Source organism: Saccostrea echinata, unplaced genomic scaffold (assembly GCF_033153115.1).
Source record: "Saccostrea echinata isolate AGI-Se365-2 ecotype Australia unplaced genomic scaffold, CSIRO_AGI_Sech_v1 ptg000028l, whole genome shotgun sequence".
In the NCBI taxonomy this organism is placed as follows: domain Eukaryota; kingdom Metazoa; phylum Mollusca; class Bivalvia; order Ostreida; family Ostreidae; genus Saccostrea; species Saccostrea echinata.
In genome coordinates this window covers 17535941-17555836 of record NW_026889777.1, presented here as the reverse complement: position 1 = coordinate 17555836, position 19896 = coordinate 17535941, and the positions used below count along the sequence as shown (strand labels likewise).

Here is a 19896-nt window from a genome sequence, read left to right as displayed (position 1 = left end):
TTCAAGTATAATTTCTATTAGGTAAGGAAGCCATGCGTCTGCAGAGACATACTGATATGGATTTACAATACACGTAATATCATTTGAACAGTGAATACCAAGCCCGTAGGAAGCAAATTTGGTTTGGGGGGGGGGGGGGCACAGCCATACATTTTCAGTTGAGGGGGCACTACCCAAAATTTCCTGACAAGCAAAAAAAAAAAAAAAAAAGAAAGAAAGAAAAAAGAAAAAAAAAAGAAAAAGTCATTAGATGTTTTTATTGAGGGGACACAAGCATATAATATCTATGTTTACTATAGTAATCTATATATTGGCAAAATTATTATGGTGGTGGTGGGGGGGGGGGCACGCCCCCCCCCCCCGGTTCCTACGGCCATGAATACGTCAGATTCTCTGTAAATACATGATATCATTTTCTCTTTACTGTATCAAATCTTTAAATTGAACTCCACGACAATAATTAAAGAAAAATCGCTTCCACATTTACTCCTTAACAATTGGAACAATGCCAGTCAAATGCATGCATATAGTGTTCACCTATTAGCATTTCTACTGACCACGTGGGGGAGGCAAAGAACGATAACTCTATAAATCAGCTGAAATTGTGGTTTGCTCGTGAGAGACAAGCCGGGTCGTGAATTCTCCTGGTGAATGACATTTTGTCCGAACAAGGTAAATATAATTTTCATAGGTTCATAGAAAGCTATTCTTACTCAGATTTAATCAATTACAACTTTATAACTTGCCCAGTTAAATGTGAACTGTACTATATTGAATGCAGAACTACCCCCTTGAATAGACCAATCGCCCAAATGGGATATAATAACCCGTTTGGGATATAATATCCCAAACGGGATATAAATTTACAGTGCGAAAAATGACATTTTTTATTTTGGCTATAAATATCATAAATCCGCATCAGTATACTTATAAAGGAATAACTTTTGGTTTACAAGTTTTTCTGTATGCCCACTGTTAAGGAGATTGATCCCTCGGAAGTTCCTAAACTTCATGGGGATCAATCTAACAAACTGTAGGGTTGCAGAAAAACTCGTATGCCAAAAGTTATTCCTTTATAAGTATGCTGATGCGGATTTATGATATTTATAGCCAAAATAAAAAATTTCATTTTTTGCACTGTAAATTTATATCCCGTTTGGTATATTATTACGGAAGCCCGTTGAGGCCAATTCAGAGAGAGAAATATTTTTTATTGCGTTTAAACGCAATAATTATTGCGTTTAATCGCAAAACATTGCGTTTAATCGCAATAATCATTGCGTTAAAACGCAAAAGATTGCGTTTAATCGCAATGCATATTGCATTTAAACGCAAAACACTTTGCGTTTAATCGCAAAAGATTGCGATTAAATGCAATCTTTTGCGTTTAAACGCAATACTTTTGCGATTAAACGCAATAATTTTTGCGTTTAATCGCAATGATATTTTTGCGTTTAAACGCAATAATTTTTGTGATTAAACGCAATACTTTTGCGTTTAATCGCAATAATTTTTGCGTTTAAACGCAATACTTTTGCGATTAAACGCAATAGTTTTGCGATTAAACGCAATAGTTTTGCGATTAAACGCAATACTTTTGCATTTAATCGCAATAATTTTTGCGTTTAAACGCAATACTTTTGCGTTTAAACGCAATACTTTTTGCGTTTAAACGCAAAAATCTTTGAGTTCAATGGCAATAATCTTTGTGTTTAAAGGCAGTCATTTGTATCAAACCTTGCAGAGAACAATGGACCCATGCATACTTATATCTTTTATTTCTTTCTCTTTTTACTTATTAGGAAATTGTGTGTTGTCTTTATAGAATCAGATTTCTCCGAGCAAACACTCTCTGAAAGGTAAATCACTAATAAGAATTTATAGAGGAGAAAAAAATGTCGTGTTGTAAAAACAAAGGAATCCTAAGAACGAGACATGTCTTAAGCTTATTCTCTACATTTTTAATGAAGTTTCGGTCAGTTGTTCTGCTAAAAAAACTGTCCCATACGTTGCAGTCACAAGTTTAAATCATGTATAAAGGGATTTTGGAAAGGACGGAGGAAATGTTGGAATTACGTACAACATGATGAAGTATTTAGACTTCAATGTACATTCATAACCCTTCCTATGGTTGCATACAGTAGACACAAGAACATATGTAATGGATTTATATGAGGTCAAAATCAAAATCAAATGAAAACAGATTGATCGATGTGTACTACATGTATCAAATTGACAAGTGCTATTAATACCACTGAAACTTTCTCTATAAGTTATGATACACGTAAGCAATTGATCAGAGACTTCATTAAGAGTTTTGGGTTCTAACACATTTAAGACATTCAGGTTGTTAGGATGCCATTGTTTTATTACAATTTTCAAAAACTGGAAAATTTTGCAAAAAGACACAGAACAAATCGGATCTTCTTAAAGTTGAAGTGTCGGGTCCTAGTACATGTAATTATAAGCTTTGACTAATTCATGTTTGATTTTGAAACTACAGTATCATTGTGTTTAAATGCAAAACAAATCCTTGTAAGGAAGGATTATTGCGTTTAAACGCAAAGATTATTGCGTTTAAACGCAAAAATTATTGCGTTTAATCGCAATACTATTGCGTTTAATCGCAAAAGTATTGCGTTTAATCGCAAAAACTATTGCGTTTAAACGCAAAAATTATTGCGTTTAAACGCAAAAGATATTGCGTTTAAACGCAAAAATATTATTGCGTTTAAACGCAAAAAGTATTGCATTTAATCGCAAAAGTATTGCGTTTAAACGCAAAAGATTGCGTTTAATCGCAATCTTTTGCGATTAAACGCAAAGTGTTTTGCGTTTAAACGCAATATACATTGCGATTAATCGCAATCTTTTGCGTTTAAACGCAATAATTATTGCGATTAAACGCAATGTTTTGCATTTAAACGCAATAATTATTGCGTTTAAACGCAATAAAAAATATTTCTTTCTCTGAACTGGCCTCAACGGGCTTCCGTATATTATATCCCAAACGGGCTATTTTTTTTTTTTTTAAAATCCCAAACGGTTTTTTTTTTTAGCTCACCTCGACGAAGTCGAGATGAGCTTATGCTATACCCCCTGCGTCGGCGTCCCGGTAAAGTTTTAGGAGCAAGTCCATTCCCAAATAACTATAAGCCCTACCTGGACCAAACTTGCATGGATGATGCATCTTGCACTTGCCTCAGATGCTGGATCTGACCTAGATTTCCAGATGAGTGACCAGGTTAAAGTTTTTGGAGCAGGTCCATTCCCAAGTAACTTTAAGCCCTACCTGGACCAAACTTGCCTAGATGATGCATCTAGGGATGGACACTACCACACTTGCTTCAGATGCTGAAACTGACCTAGATTTTCCAATGAGTGACCAGGTCAAAGTTTTTGGAGCAGGTCCATTCCTAAGGAACTATAAGCCCTAACTGGACTAAACTTGATGGATGATGCATATAGGGATGGACACTACCACACTTGCTTCAGATGCTGAATCTGACCTAGCTTTCCCAATGAGTGACCAGGTTAAAGTTTTTGGAGCAGGTCCATTACCAAGTAACTATAAGCCCAACCTGGACTAAACTTGATGGATGATGCATATAGGGATGTTCACTACCATACTTGCTTCAGATGCTGGATCTGACCTAGATTTTCCAGATAAGTGATTAGGTAAAGATTTTGGAACAAGTCCATTTGCAAGTAACTATAAGCCCCACCTGGACCAAACTTCAGTGGATGATGCATCTAGGGATGTACACTAACCGACCTGTTCGGATAGTAGATCGGGCCTAGATTTTCCACATGAGTGAATTTTAGCCATATTTTAACCAAATTAGCATGGATGATGTATCTAGGAATGGACACTTCCAGACTTGCTTTGTATTCTGAATCTGACCTTCATTTTCTAGAGGAGTGACCAGGGTAATTTTTTTGGAGTAGCTATATCATATTATGGCCTGTTATGATTATACTTGCATAGATGGTGCATCTAAGGATGAAAACTTCCAGACTTGCTTTGGATGTTGGAACTGACCAAAATTTCTTGATTAGTAAACAGTTTACAAGTTTTTTGAGCAGGTCTTTTCCCAAGTAAATATAAGTCCTACTTAAACCAAACTTGCTAGATATTGATCTTGGGATGTACACTAACTAGAAAAAAATATGATGTGAGATTTGCCTTAATTACTTACAGATAACATTCGTCGAGGTGAGCTTCGTAATCTTTGATTACCTATGTTTGAAATTCTTGCCAATGGGCAACATTGCTTCGTCTATCATTTAATTTTGTTTTATACTTCCATGGATTCTTTACAGTGTTGTATTATACTCAGGTGACCATTAAGGCCCTTGGGCCTCTTGTATTCAGAAAATTTTATTTCTGCTAAGATTAAGAAATTTTTTTAATTTGCATTTAAAAATGAAAGTTAAAAATGATTGATATGAATTTTGTAAACTGAATTGGAAATTCAATCAGTATCATTTTCATATCTCTATATAGTTGTACTACCAAATAATTTCACCATAATCTTGTTTTTTTTTTTAAACACATCAGATAGTTATGCTATTCTGTGCTAGCATGCTAACATTACTAAATATGTCATTATAATTTTCTCTGTGTTGATAATTAAAATATGAATGAAATTTCAATTGTGATCATTTTTGGTTTATCAATCCAGCAAATATGTTTGAAACAAGACCAGCTATTGCCTGTGAGCAGTAATGTGTTGTTTTCTCCTATGGATATTAAGATGGATGATGCCCCTCTCTCAGGCTGTGTTGTCTCTGTCAGGTAAGTGCCTGGTTAGTTCTGAGACCCCTTCTGTAGTTAATCACTTAAAAATCTTGTAATTTGATAAGCTTAATGATTTTGTCCCTTGTAATGGAGTTATTGAATTAAAATCCGATAAACAGAACCATTTCCAATGCCAAAAAATATTGATTTTTCCAAATTTTGAGACTGAAAATTGCATATTAGAACGGAAATTTTTTACTTCTTCTTAAATCAGAAGAAGGGATCATTTGTAATAGTGAGACGTGTTGTAGACGGCCTCGTGTTTATCACCATTGACAACTAATGAAAGCTTGAAAATATGAGTACAAGAGACATTAATATGTAAAACAAGGAATACTTGTTTATATTCTTTAAAACATGTATTAATAATTAAGAGTTTAATTAGAATAGTGTAATATAAACATCATTCGTTAATATAGAAAATTCCCAATTTCTTCTATTTTGATACTATATCTTTCCCAATTGAATTGGTGTCAGAACCATTCCCATTGGGTTTGAAAACAAATGCTGTTTTTATGATTTGAATGTGTTAATCCATTTGTAGTGGTTTTGTTGCGATAGAGAGAGGTTGTCTGAGGCGTATCTCTGAACTCCTGGGTGCTGAGTAAGTGCTGATTTTATTGTAATGTATACGTACATTTTTTGTATTGATATTGAAGTAAACGTGTGTTCTATATCATTTTGAAAAAAACATGATCCTCATTAAATGTAAAAGCAGAAAACTTATATAAAACCTACAAATAACATATACATGCAGTTCTTTTCAAATGAGTTAATGTGCCTACTTTTTTTTTATAGATTTCAAGATTTTTTGTTCCATTTTGCTCTTAAAGCCAGCGAAAAAATAAGTAAACCCAGCACTCACCTGATTGTCAAGAAAGAAGTTTTTTTTAATCAGGCAGCAAAAAAAATGGAACATTCCAGCCATCTCTAAGAGGTGAGCTTACTATATGTATATATACAGTATACATTTACATGTATATTTGAAGCAGAAATAACATGTATATCGTTTTAATTACAATACAGGTGTTACAAGTGTTCAGACGTCCATCACTAACATTCAGCAGGAATGCGACAAATCAGTGAATGCTCCTCCTGACCTATTGATGGTAGAGGTGGATGCACCCGGAGGAAGAAGGAGAGGGGATAGGGGAGGATCTCTCAGGGGTGGGAGAGACACAGAACTTCCAGGGAGTCGGAAAGAAAACATGGCTGCCATGAAGACACCAAACTGACCAACCAGAGGGTAATGTCCTATAAATTGATTTAAAAAAAATCATATAGATTTATAAGGGTAATGACAAAAAGGAAGAAATTTAAACTCCATAAAAAGTCTACAATTTCTTCATATTTTAGAGATTTGATTTACATGTATACATAATTATACGAGGGTTGATCAAAAAGTTCGCGAACTATCTTTATATTTACAAAACCACAATTCAGATAAAAAAAAACTGACACACAGATAGTCATGAACACGTTCTATAAATAGCAGATGTTACGTAATGTTTGGTCCATGTTTATGACATCACAATGTGAAAATGACCTCAATGTAGGTCACTTGTGACTTATAAAAATGTCTTACTTGAGGAAGGAACGGCTGTAAAGATTAGCGTCAATCTTGGAAATTCCTTTGCAGTGGCATATATAATAATTTGTACAGTGTTTATGAAGACAAAAGACTTCCAGAATTTCAATCATTAATTGGATTGATCGTTTAGTAATGGAAGGGAGATGGTTAAAAATAATGTTTGTTCTGGTGCCCATTGAAAGTATGCTGGGAAAGAGATGTGTCCTTAGTTGAGCAATCTGTTACATGAAAGATTGCTAACATACAGTTAGAAAAATAGTTGAATATCTTAACAATAAAATAATTATTAAGTCCCTAAAATATCATTTACTTTAGACTTTAAACATATCAGATATGATAAAGAGAATGTGCCTATACTTGATTCACATTTAAAAAATGACGCATCTAAAACAGAGGTGTTGGGTTGTGATGGTCACCATGCTCAATTTCTGGTGAAAGATATTCTTATCCACCCATCATATTGCAGAGATTAGGTCATTTGTGACAAATGGACTATTCTAGTTATAAAAAATAACCTGCATACTAGTATTAATTATAAGACTTGGAAAAATCTTCTAGCTGCTAAGAACAGAATGCTAATGAGCATGTCACATGACCGCCTGGACCACGTGTTTCGCGTTTGGAACAAAACATTGGCAGATGTGCGTTAGAAACTGGAGGGGACTTCTTTAAAAAATAATACATGCTGAAACCTAATTTTCTTCTTTAATGGAAGTAATTCAATTAGTTAGCGAACTTATTGATCACCCCTCGTACATGTATGCATCATTTGCAACCAAAATAACTACAAAAACTTAAAGCTCTATGCATCCAATTTTTTTGTTTCGTGTCCTTAAAATACAGTTTCTTATGAAATTGCTTTACTTGTCAGCATACTGATTCTGAAATCAGTGGCGTAGCTGCCATTAGGCACTTGAGGCACGTGCCTACACATAATTTTTTCAGAAATTTTTTTTATAAAAACGACTAAATATCATTTTGACCATTGAAAGAGATCATGAATATATAAATGACCACCAAACTGTGCATGGTAATAATAACCTGCAATAGTTACTCTCTGCCTCACTGTAGGACTCCTTATAAAATGTCTTTAAAATTTCTACATGCACGTGAAATTAATAATAGATATTAAGGTAAGGTTTGCGATTACAGGGAGATAACTCTTATAATTCACTTAAGCGTTTGAAACCGGCGGAATTTAAACCAGCGATACTAAGCATTCAATCGCTAATGAATTTCGTCTGTCAAACCAGGAACATGATGATGGGAACAAAGGACATTTCCAGTAGAAAATCGTATAACAATTTAAAGTGCTGGAATCTCGGAAGAATTTATCGGACATATGAAAGACGTTTAGCGTGATGCACGATTGATGACCCAATAAAAGAGGACTAGTAAGTTTATTTTCAATACGGAACTGTGCAAGTTTCAAGTCAGCAGGAGCAAAGAATCAGATGTATTGTAAATCATGCACTTCACCACTTCACTTAAACATGTTAAATGACATCATGAACGAATGAAAGAATAGATGTGGGAGCATCCTGTTACTCTCTACATGCTCTATACACTCCGAACAGGGAAGTGAAATCACGGAGCATTTGACAGTTTGATATAGTTGCATCAGACAGGTAATTATTAAACTGTTAATTTTTAAGTATTTGTAGTTCATAATCGGTACTACGACTTCGAATTACGGAAAACTGTCAGCTACCTAAACGGATATAAACAGTAATAATGAATGAACAGATCAGGGTGCACGTTAATCCGAGATTCCTCTGACTCTAACCCCTGCTTTTATCTGTCTATATCATGCGCCTCGGTTGACAATGGTTTTCTTGGGTGAAAATTTTCAATGTTACACTCTACTACAGGCAGTATGACATGTGCAGCGAATCTCGGATTAGTTACATGTGACTAAAACCCTGCAATGCAGAAAAAGTTGTCATCCAACTTTTTTAAAAATCTCTCTCTCCCTCCCTCTCTCTCATTTTTTAATACAATCAGGAAACCATTTTCATCATTTTCTTTTATGAAATAGTTTAAATTATTGATTGACACTTATTCAGATCTAGTGTATTTCTCACTGAAAATTAGTTCTCAATAAAAAAAAAAAAAAGGCCTGGAGCCCAAATCCATTTAAAAAAAATATCAAATTCAATCTTGAATGCAGTAAACAAATAAATGTTCTAAGTCTTTTAGTCAAAACATACAAAGTGATATTAAATGTGCTGCACATGGATTTTCTCCCAAGACAGATTTTAGTATGAATTTTAATTATTTTATCATAAACTTTGATATGATATCTCAAAAAGGAATTAGGTTAAAAAGGTTAAAGAGAGGTTAAAAAGAGGGGGATTTAAAGTAAAAGTCATAAAGTCTAGGACTCCGTATCAAGACTTTTTCAATACTGTAAACCAACTTTTATTTGCATGTGAGTTTCGCGACATATTTTAATTCACTAATATTTCTCAGCGCAAACCATTTATTTTGCTTTGTATTTGTAGAGAATGTTTGTCGCGATAAATAATCGCCGCAGATTGATTTCAAACTGACGAATTGTGAATAAAAGATGATGCGAATAAAAAAAGTTGGTTTACGGTACTTTTCCTATTTTACTTCTATGCACTGGCTATATATGTTCCAGTATTGTTTAAGCTTTACTGATTGCTAAGCTCAGTTGATTGTCCTACTCTGACAGAGGTAAATTTTGGTTCTCTCAAAATAAATACATGTTTAGTTGATACATGTGAATATAAGTTTTGTTTTTTTTTTTTATAAATTTAATTTTATTGATATTTTTTTTTCCGCAGTTTGAAGTAACCTTTGATGGGGGCTTATAGAGACAGCTGTCACAGGTTGGAATTACGACATAATACAGGTGAGCTTTTCTAAAGTACAGTTTGTATTTATGTTTTCCTCACCAAGTGATTCATAAGAATAATGTGGATCAGGCCCGTAGGAAGCAATTTCAGTTTGGGGAGGGGGGGGGGGACCAGGAAACCCAAACATTTTCATTTTAGATGGGCACTACCAATAATTAAAAAAATCCTTGACAAACAAAAAAAAAAAGTCATCAGACGTTATTGAGGGGGCACAAGCATATAATAGCTATGTTTTCTTTAGTATTCTATATATCGGCAAAATTATGGGGGGTTGGGGGCGCATATGGATAGATTTAATTTAGATTGAATGGTTTTAATGAGGGCCTGGGAATACTTTCTGTAAATGAAGTTCTACATTTATTAGTACATGCATCTCATTTTTTAACTAGATATCATTGAGATGGTGGCCATCTCAAAGGGCCCCGCTTTCAGCAATGAACATGGAAATGTAAGGTAGCTGAAAAGGGTTTATTTTGAAGAGGAACATTTGTGTACTACTAAGAGTGTGTTGTTTGAGTCTTAAAGGCTTCTATGTTATCCTCGTTATAATAAAAAATAGCACGAAAATCACGAGTGCTCAACACCTTCCATCAAAAAACGGCACAAAAATCACGAATGCTGCATATCCTCATGAAAATTGTTGCATATCCTCTAGCAGAAATATGGAAGGAAAATCACAAATGATCCGTACCCTAAGTCAATTGGTGAGGTTTGAGGCTGACTGGACTTAAGGGAAAGAAATTATGCATCAAACAAAGATTTTTAAACAGAGAGGCTATTTTTGACCTTGACCCTTGACCTAAAAACTTCGTTCAAGGTCATGCACATCCATTGACCAGTGGCACTCTGTGAGTGAAGTATGAGTCAAATTGGACCAAGAGGAGAGAAGATATGCTCCGGACAAGGATTTTTCATATAATTCTGCTATGACCTTGACCTTAGGCCTAGAAACATGGTTCAAGGTCACTGCACACCCTTTACCCAAAGACACTCTGTGGGTGAAGTATGAGCCAGACTGGGCCAAGGAGAGAGAAGATATGCTCCGAACAAGAGATCTCGGACGGACAGACGGACGGACGGACAAACTGATTACTATAGGGCACCCGCAGAGCGGGGCCCTAATAAAAAGAGATCCAGATTATGCATGACTATTTATGAATAATCTTAGGGTGTGTTTTAGAAAATTCACTCATCAAGCTTATATGATTGCATTCATCTAATTCAATCTATAGAAATGTATACATTAATTTTTATAATAGAACCTGATAATTATTAGTTATAAAGTGAGTATGTTGGAAATTCATTCGTTTCATCTGGGTTTTTTTCATTCCTTTCATTATATGAAAATGAACACATAATTTCAGATATTATGGATCATTGATTGGAAAAGAATCAGAAAAAGTACTTCAGTTCTTGCTTAGAAGATCTGTGCCATCTATTATAGTAAAGACCATTATATTCCAGCTCCTGAGTGAATGTTCAAGAAAGTTGGATGGATCAAGCAAAGTATGGAACCTGATATTCCAATACCAGTGGCCCAGGATTTGGAGGAGAATGATTACCCAATAAATGTTATCCATGGAAACAATGATTGCACATTAACATTCTATCTACAAGCTGTTTTCCTTATATTTAGAAAAAATAAGAGTCTGAGATGATTACAGTACAATTTGCTTCTCCATCTTTGAACTTATATTCAGTAAAATGAATGTATGCAACATAGGTATTAATTGAATGTGGCATATGTCTGCTTTAATGACAAGTTTCTATGTACCATTCAAAAAGTGTTTGTAAAATTTCATGTAAATTGTTGTAGCAAAATATCCATAGATGATGGACAGAATATCTGTGTCATTATGGCATTGTTATTTTTTTTCCCTATTCTTGTCCAATATTCAACTTTGCAGAATTTTACAATTTGACTGAAATCTGAAGTACTTGCACTGTAAAATCATTAAAATATGAATTTGTAACTTGGAATCCAATGTTTTTTTCTTCTTACATACAGCTGCATTTATCAAGAATCTGGGACTGATCAAAGTCACCCTCATGGTGCAGTGGTTAGAGCGTTTGCTCTAGAATCACGGAGTAAGGAGTTGATCCTTGCATTGTGGGTTTTTATCCCACTGCGGGAATTGGAGACCGGTTCTTTGGATGAGACCATATAAACCAAAGTCCTGTATCACAGTATTTGCAGGCACGAAAAAGATCCCTCACTGCTCAAAGGCCATAAGTGTCGAGTACGGGTCTAAATTTGTAGCTCTCCACTGGTAAGTGGTGGCGTCTCAATATGAGTGAAAAATTCTTGAATAGATATTAAACAAACAAATAAACAGACTAATAAAATGATTGATGCATGTATGTAGATATATGTTAACTTACTGTTTTAAGATAGCAGCTACCTAGATACAATGCCTACAACATTTCACTCAAATGATAGCATGTAACTTAGCCTCACTGGTCATAGATAAGTAAAGACATTAGCTAAGGATGTCCAGAAATTAATACATGTACTAGTTGAAATCTTTGGAATGATTAAATCAACATGAGGTCAAAAAAGCTTTTATTGGTTTACTAAAACTGGTTTTCCAACAGCAGCATAATAAGAAACCACGATGAACAAATACATGTAGATGTATACACCTCAATCATGTTTATAAATTTCATACACGTATTTCTAAAATGCGTCGAAACATAATTCCACTGACTATTTCATCAATAGTATATTGTAAAGGTGCTTTAAGTAGGACATGTATACCAAGAGTCTTTCCATGAACTGATTTTTTACTAGCATTGAATGTTTGTTATTGTGATAAATTTTCTGGCAAAAAACAATCTAATAAAAAATTTTGCTTGACGAGTATGCCTTTCAAAATTTTATCAATGTCTACTTTAAAAAATGCAGAAAAAGTCTGATTTTTGTATACAAAACCCGTTATATAGTCTCTGTTTCCATGGAAACGGTGTTGGGGACATACATATTTTTTTAGTTCATTGTAATGAAAATAATCCAATTAACAATTTCTTGGATTTTTGTGGAATCGGTAAATATAGAAAATGGTGATTTTAACTTGTCGGTTGCCATGGCAACGGTTTCACTTTATTAGAGAAAATTGAAAAATCCTCTTTTTTACCCAAATTTTTAAATTTTAAATAACAGAAATAAAAAATTAAGATAAATTAAGCATAAAATATGATGATTTATGCCGTTTTAATTATTTTAAAATGATAGTTTATAAAATATATCAATTTTTTCATAGAAAATAACTTTACATGTAAAACGTCAAATACCTCAAATTTGGCGTCTTTTACTCAAAAAACGGGACGGGCAATATCTGTTGAAATCGTGTTAAATAATGAAGCTATTCTTCCCAAGTAAATAGATATATGGCATATGTACAATTTTTAAACAATAAAATTTGGAGGGGGTTGCAAACCTTACCTTAAACTCCCCTGACACTATCAAAATATGTTATGTATGGTATTAATTGTCTTTTTACATAATTTATTTGAATTAACAGCAATTAACATTTTAAGGCTGTCTACCCAAATTTACCTCTTCTTTGTGAGTAGACTAGCCTTTTCTGAGAAAAAGCTTTTATTGGCTCATTATTTATTGTAAAACATTGATTTGTCTGATAATTTTTTTAATACTTTTTAAATAAATTTCTTCTTCGTGTTGTAGATTTGATTACGCCGGTAAAAAAAACTCTCCTAACTTTAACTATAAAGACCTCTGATAAAAAAAAAGTTGGATTGCATTTTTTTTAAAAGATTTTCTACTTCATTTGAAATTTCATTTTAAAGAGACTCAGAATTTTGTATTTTAAACGCCCAGGAATTGACACGCAGGGGTCTAAAATTGTGAAATCCATTTTTGGTTGGGGGGCTTTGCCCCCCCCCCCCCTCCTGAACCCCCTACCAGGACGCTGTCCTGGAGCCACTGGGGGTCTTGGGTGGCCCCCAGACCCCTCGATCGCTGTTTACAGGGTAATTGGTGCCTATACTTCATCAAAGTCCTATCTACACCCCTGTAAATTCTTCTTTTCTAAATACTTGCATGAACTAGAAGACAGAGGCTCCAGTAAAGGAGAGTTCCCTCCCTGAATCCTCCCAGACTGTCCATGGGAGGCTAGAACAGGAGAGATTGACCCACAGACTACAGAGGGCATGCAGTCCCAATCAGGACCTCAACAACTTAGAGGAGATGATGGACACCCAGTTCTCAGATGTTCAGGAGAAGGAGAAACTAATACCTCAACTTCCTGAGGTAAAATCAAGTTTTCTTGTATGAATTATGTATCATGAAAATACTGCAGATTCATCCAGTAATACCAATGTTAAAGACTGATCTTTAAATGCAAATTAATTAAATAATCTCTGATTTTTTTTTAGTTCAGAATATTATCTGAGTTTTCATGTTTTGTTTTGTAGAATGAGCCAGTAAGAAGACTCTTCCCAGCCCGGGAACCCGCTGTTGGTATGAATACTGTAAACCATCTATTATTCGCGTCAACTTTTATTCGCGATTCGTCAGTTTGAAATCAATCTGCGATGATTAATTTTTGCGACTGAGGAAACATTCTCAACAAATACAAAGCAAAATAAATGGTTCGCGGCGATTAATATTCGCGAGTTAGAGAAGGTCGCGAAACTCACGAATATTTCTCGCACGCGAATAAAAGTTGTTTTACAGTAATTAATTTTGCATAATCAAATAAACAATCAGAGATTCACAGAGGGTACTTGTAAGTCAGCTATAGCAAGGGCATACATCTAAAATGTATTTCACAGAGGAAAATTATTGTAGGCACTGCTAAATAAAATTTAACATTAACAAGAAGTGTATGATGGGGGGGGGGGGGGATAAAACTGCATCAGAAGAGTTTGAAAAAATAGAGTAGGTTCAAACTTTGCATCAATTATTACAAAATATACACAAAAGGCATAATTTACCGTGCAGATAATTATATTGTGATTTAAAAAACTTTTTATATTAGTAAGAGAAATAACATTCAGTGACCAAAACCTGAAATACGTCTTTGTGTATGAACAAAATATTACAACTTAATCCCTGGCCAGTGTTGTGATAAATGCACAGTCTTACTTCTATGATGTGTTATTGGAATCCGTAGTATAGATGATCAGAGTGAATATCTTTTGGGAGTCAGGTTCTCTTTTCTTATATGCAGCTTTCCGTAAACAATCTGACCAGACTGTCCCCTCTCCTGTGAATTTAGAGGAGGAGAAGGCATTGGAGAGGCAAAATCGACCCCACCCATCTTCATGTTGTCATGCTTATCTGAAGAAGTATGTTTCTATTTGTTTACTATTTTTGAAAAAAGTGCAGGTTGACAAGTTGCAAATTTGTTAGGAATGTTAAAACTTACAGGTGTTTATATTGCATTTTCACTCTTTGAAGGAAAGAGATGACTACAGAGTTTTAGTAGAGAGCCTTGGTGGCAAAATGTTGGATGGACAAGATTTTGACCCATCCTGTACCCATTTAGTTACTGGTTAGTAACAAAAAAAAAAACAAAAAAAACAAAAAAAACAGATGAGATACAAAAAAATAAAAGAAGAGGTGACTCATTATTAAGTCTATGCCTAGAATAACAAGTATTCTTTTTTCTTTAGTGTAATGATAATTAATTAACTGACTATTAATTTTCCTTTGTATACATACATGTAATGTAACCAGCTTGAATTAAAACATTAAAAGAGCTTATTTATGTAAATTTTTAGAAAGTACATATATTTGATTGAGATCATATAATGAAATGGTAACGAAGTACTGTGCATATATACAAAGATGTCAAGTTTTTATTTTGTTTTTTAACAGGAAACGGTGTCAGAGACAAATAGGAAGAAGATGAGTGATAATTATTTTTCACAGTCATGAAAACATTATAAAATTGTGACTGTTCTGATATTGAATGTATTTTTAAATCCTGAAAAAGTGCTGGTGATAGCTATTTAGCTTTAATGTAAGAATTAGATAGAATAATAAATATTGAAATGAATTTCTGAAGCATGTTAAGATGAGCATGCGTGAAGATCAATGTCCAGTCAATAGTATCTCCATATCAAACAGTTTTTAGCTCACCTGAGCTGAAGGGTCAAGTGAGCTTTCCTCATCACATTTTGTCTGGCGTCCATCTGCCTGTCTGTCTGTCTGCAAACTTTTCACATTTTTGACTTCTTCTCAAGAACCACTTGGCCAAATTCAACCAAACTTGCTACAAAGCATCCTTGGGTGAAGTGGATTCAAAATTGTTCAAATGAAGGGCCACGCCCTCTTTCAAGGGGAGATAATTAGGAGTTAGTGAAAAAATAATTGCATCATTTAAAAATCTTCTTCTCAAGAACCACTGGGCCAGGAAAGATGAAACATATGGAAACATCCTCAGGTAGTATAGATTCAACTTTGTTCAAATCATGACTCCTGGGGGTAGGGTGGGGCTGCAATGGGGGATCAAAGTTTACATAGAAATATATAGGAAAATATCTTTAAAAATCTTCTTCTTAAGAACAGCAAGGTCATGATTGGTCATATTTATTTGAAAGCATCCTCAGGTAGTGTAGATTCAAGTTTGTTCAAATCATGACCCCCCGGGGGTAGGGTGGGACCACAATGGGGGTTCAAAGTTTTACATAGAAGTATAGGAAAATATCTTTAAAAATCTTCTTCTTAAGAACAGCAAAGCCATGATTAGTCATATTTATATGGAAGCATCCTCAGATAGTGTGGATTCAAGTTTGTTCAAACCATGACCCCCCAGGGGTAGGGTGGGGCCACAATGGGGGATCAAAGTTTTACATAGAAATATATAGGAAAATATCTTCAAAAATCTTCTTAAGAACAGCAAACCCATGATTGGTCATATTTATATGGAAGCATCCTCAGGTAGTGTCGATTCAAGTTTGTTCAAATCATGCCCCTCCCCCCCCCCCCTTCTCAGGATAGGGTGGGGCCACAGTGGGGATCAAAGTTTTACATAGAAATATATAGGAAAATATCTTTAACAATATTCATCTTAATAACAGCAAAGCCATGATTGGTCATATTTATATGGAAGCATCCTCAGGTAGTGTAGATTCAAGTTTGTTCAAATCATAACCCCCGGAGGTAGGGTGGGGCTTCTATGGGTGACCAAAGTTTACAGAGGATTATATAGGAAAAAAATCTTTTATTCAAGAACAGAAAAGCCATGATTAGTCAATTGATATGGAGGCATCCTTGGGTAGTGTAGAATGAATTTGTTCAAATGAGGGCCCCTGGGGGTAGGGTGGGGCCACAATGGGGGAACAAATTTTTACAAATGTATATATGGGAAAAAATCTTCTGCTGAAGAACAGCAAAGCCATTTGTTATATTGATATGAAAGCATCATCAGGTAGTTTAAAATTCAACCCCCCCCCCCCCCCCCGTAAACTTTTCAATACTGAACTGATTTTTACTTTTTTTCCTAGCCAATGTGCTCAGGTGAGTGATGTGGCCCATGGGCCTCTTGAATTTTATTCTATTCAAGGTTACAAAGCAAAAAAAATTTGATTGCACAATATGCCATGGATCATGTGTATGGAGGAGACAGGTAATTTGAAATTGTTCAAACTTAAGACTTAAGGAAATGGAAAACAAACATGATTATAATAATTATTTAGTGATTTCTGCATTTAAAGAAGACAAAAAACTTGTATCTAGAATATCTTGGCAAAGAAAACTGTCTTCATTACTACAAAAATTAAATATCGATCACTTCTTTGGATATTTCTCACACAACATTGAAAAACAAATTACAAGAGCATTACCAAAACAAGATACATGAACAACTGAAAAATATAAGCAAATCAAACTCTGGAAAGTTAGCTTTTTATAGTAAAATTGTAATTCAAAATGAATACAAATTGCAAAGTTATTTAAAGCTGCCTTTAAAGAAAAGTTTTAGATCTGTATTAAGAAAATTAAGGATCAGTGCCCATCCATTGTATATTGAAACGAGCAGATACTGTAAACCCCCTATTCCTAGAGAAAAACGTTTATGCTATTCATGTAAATTATTTATTGAAGATGAAAAACATTTTGTTCTATACTGTTCAAAGTATGACCAATTAATTTAGATGCAATTATACTGATATATTTAATGTAAACACATATACTAGTGATAATCCCATTAGAAAAATTGTCAATTCTACAAATATTACAACTACTAGAAGGATATGTTGTTTTTTTGAAAAAGTGCTTTGACACCAGAAAAGAAAGTCAGCAATGAATACTTAGAAATATGTGAATATACTCTACATTATTTTGTTCAACTCACATTTGTCACTTTGTATATGTATGTATTATTCTTGTTAATTCGTTTTTATGTCATGACTGTATGCAGACATGGTAATTGTCAATAAAGTGAATTGAATTGAAATTCCAAGGCATTTAATAATAACATTTCATTGGACACTGACCTATAAGTTACATGTGAAGATCCTGGGTGTAGGACAACGTTTCTTATACCTATATACATACATTCATTCAAATTAAGGGTGCAGACTTGCAGTCAGATATGATTTCAGTTTCCAATTGCCCTGTGACCGTGATCATATAACCTGGTCCAGATTGGACCACATCTTTTGGCCATGGACAACATAACTCTAAAGTCTGAATCCATATATAACCTATTGCCTTTGTCCTATATGTATAATGACCTTAACTCAAGACTGAAGTTTATCTGAAGATTCTACTTCGTTGAACCCTTAACCCTCTTCTACGAACTGGAAGGTAGGGGCTGACAATTTCTACATGATAAAAAAAAACTTCTTATAAAGAAGAGTAAGCAAGCTTCATCAATCGGAACATTTTATAGTAGTTGTTGATGAATTTCATATATTTCCATTTTTAAAATCAAGACAGGAATGATCTCCTTGCATGTGTCTTTTTGTTTGTTGCACTTACCATTGAAAGAAAAGGTTTCTTTTCCTTAAAGGTGCTTGGACACAGATTTGAAGCTAATATTTTCTCAAATTTTCTGTATAATTTCATGACTTATATATTGCTATAGCATTTCATACTAAAATATAATAAAAATCTTATTTCATCTTGAAGTTATTGAAGTTATTAAAACTTCAAATTTCTGGACGCGTTGGATTGACACATCCTTGCGCTTTCACATATTTTAATTTCATTCTTGATTCTAAAGAAAAGTTGCAATTTTATTGTGTATTAATGAAAAATATTACAACTATATAACCCAGAAAATTCAGAGTAGAAATGTTCGAAAGCAAAACCCACTCATATTGCAAGTCCGTGCTCAGTGGTTTGTGCAGAGTTTAACAATTGAACACACCAGGTGAATCCTAAACATTAACAATAACAGAGCTCATGCCGTGTTTACAGAAACAGTTTACGTTCCACGGGTGTGTTCAATTTGTTAAACTCTGTACACACCAGAGCACGGACTGACAATACTGGTTTTGCTTTCGAACATTTCTACTCTGAATTTTCTGGATTATAGATGTAATATTTTTCATTAATGCATAACAAAATTGCTTCTTTTCTTAAATATTAAGGATAAAGTTAAAATTTGTCTAAGTGCAAAGTTATGTTGATCAAACGCGTCCCGGAATTCGTAGTTCCAATAATTTCCAGATAAAATAAGTTTTTAATTATATTTTCGTGTGAAATGCTATTGCAATATGTAAGTCGTGATATTATACAGAAAATTTGAGAAAATATTAAGTTCAAATCTGTGTCTACGCACCTTTAAGAAAATAAAATTATGGTTGAAAGCTTTTTTAAATTTCACTGCAACAAATTAATCTTAGAATATCATATTTCAACTTTTCATGACTTTCAATTCACTAAACATTGTAAAAGTTTAGGGTCTCTATAGGGAAAAGGGTACTTATTTTCCCATAGAACTCAATACAAACCTTTTGCCCTCCCAGACTACATGTACCTACATATTTTCAATCTTACTTCCTTTCATATAGATTCTACAGATTCCATAGTTTTTTGTGTGGAATAACCTCATTGTCTAGTTACATTTCATCCAAAACTTAAAGGTAAATAAATTTGATGCTTTTTTTCCAACATTGAATTGGTATCAGTACCATTCCCAATCCATTTGGTAATTCATGGTAGAAAAAAACTCTTTTGATATGTTTGTTCCATTTATTTTACGGAAGATGCAGAAGAAAAATTAGATTTAATTTAGTTTTAATGTGAAATAATATAAACTCTGATTTATAAAAGAGGAAGGGGATGAGTTAGAATGACTTTTTTGTGTGGTTAAGGACTTGAATCTTACCTGCTTTGTGAGCTCATGAGCTCTTTAATTACACTCTATATATTCACATATGTCATAGACATATCTCATTATTTTAGATATCATTATAGCATTTATCTAATCTTTGAGTAATGTTTAGAGTACGGGTTTCCTACTGTATTGGAGATACAGGGCGGGGCTTAAGGCGAGAGCGATAGTTCGAGGCGCGCCCCATCCTGTATCTCTGATACAGTAGGAAACGAGTATTCTAAATGACTTGTGACATGACTTTTCTTATGACCTCACTAATTTAAATGTGTATATGGGTACATATCTGTCAGCCAATCAGATGATTTTGCA

At 34.0% G+C, this 19896-nt stretch overlaps 1 protein-coding gene across 1 annotated transcript; it reads left to right on the top strand.

Annotated features, from left to right (window-relative positions):
* Positions 1-9714: 9714 nt before the first annotated feature.
* Positions 9715-15147, top strand: LOC133193588 (uncharacterized). The gene is made up of 7 exons (XM_061329548.1): positions 9715-9722; positions 10639-10780; positions 13344-13544; positions 13709-13754; positions 14467-14584; positions 14697-14790; positions 15117-15147. The coding sequence occupies exons 1-6, from the start codon at positions 9715-9717 to the stop codon at positions 14719-14721; spliced, it is 540 nt and encodes a 179-aa protein (XP_061185532.1). The 3' UTR covers positions 14722-14790; positions 15117-15147.
* Positions 15148-19896: the final 4749 nt, after the last annotated feature.

Bases quoted from the DNA above. Each gene is read 5' to 3' on its own strand.
- LOC133193588 (XM_061329548.1), top strand. The intron at 10,781-13,343 runs GTATGGAACCTG...TGCATGAACTAG, and splicing joins AGTTGGATGGATCAAGCAAA to AAGACAGAGGCTCCAGTAAA. The intron at 13,545-13,708 runs GTAAAATCAAGT...TTTGTTTTGTAG, and splicing joins TAATACCTCAACTTCCTGAG to AATGAGCCAGTAAGAAGACT.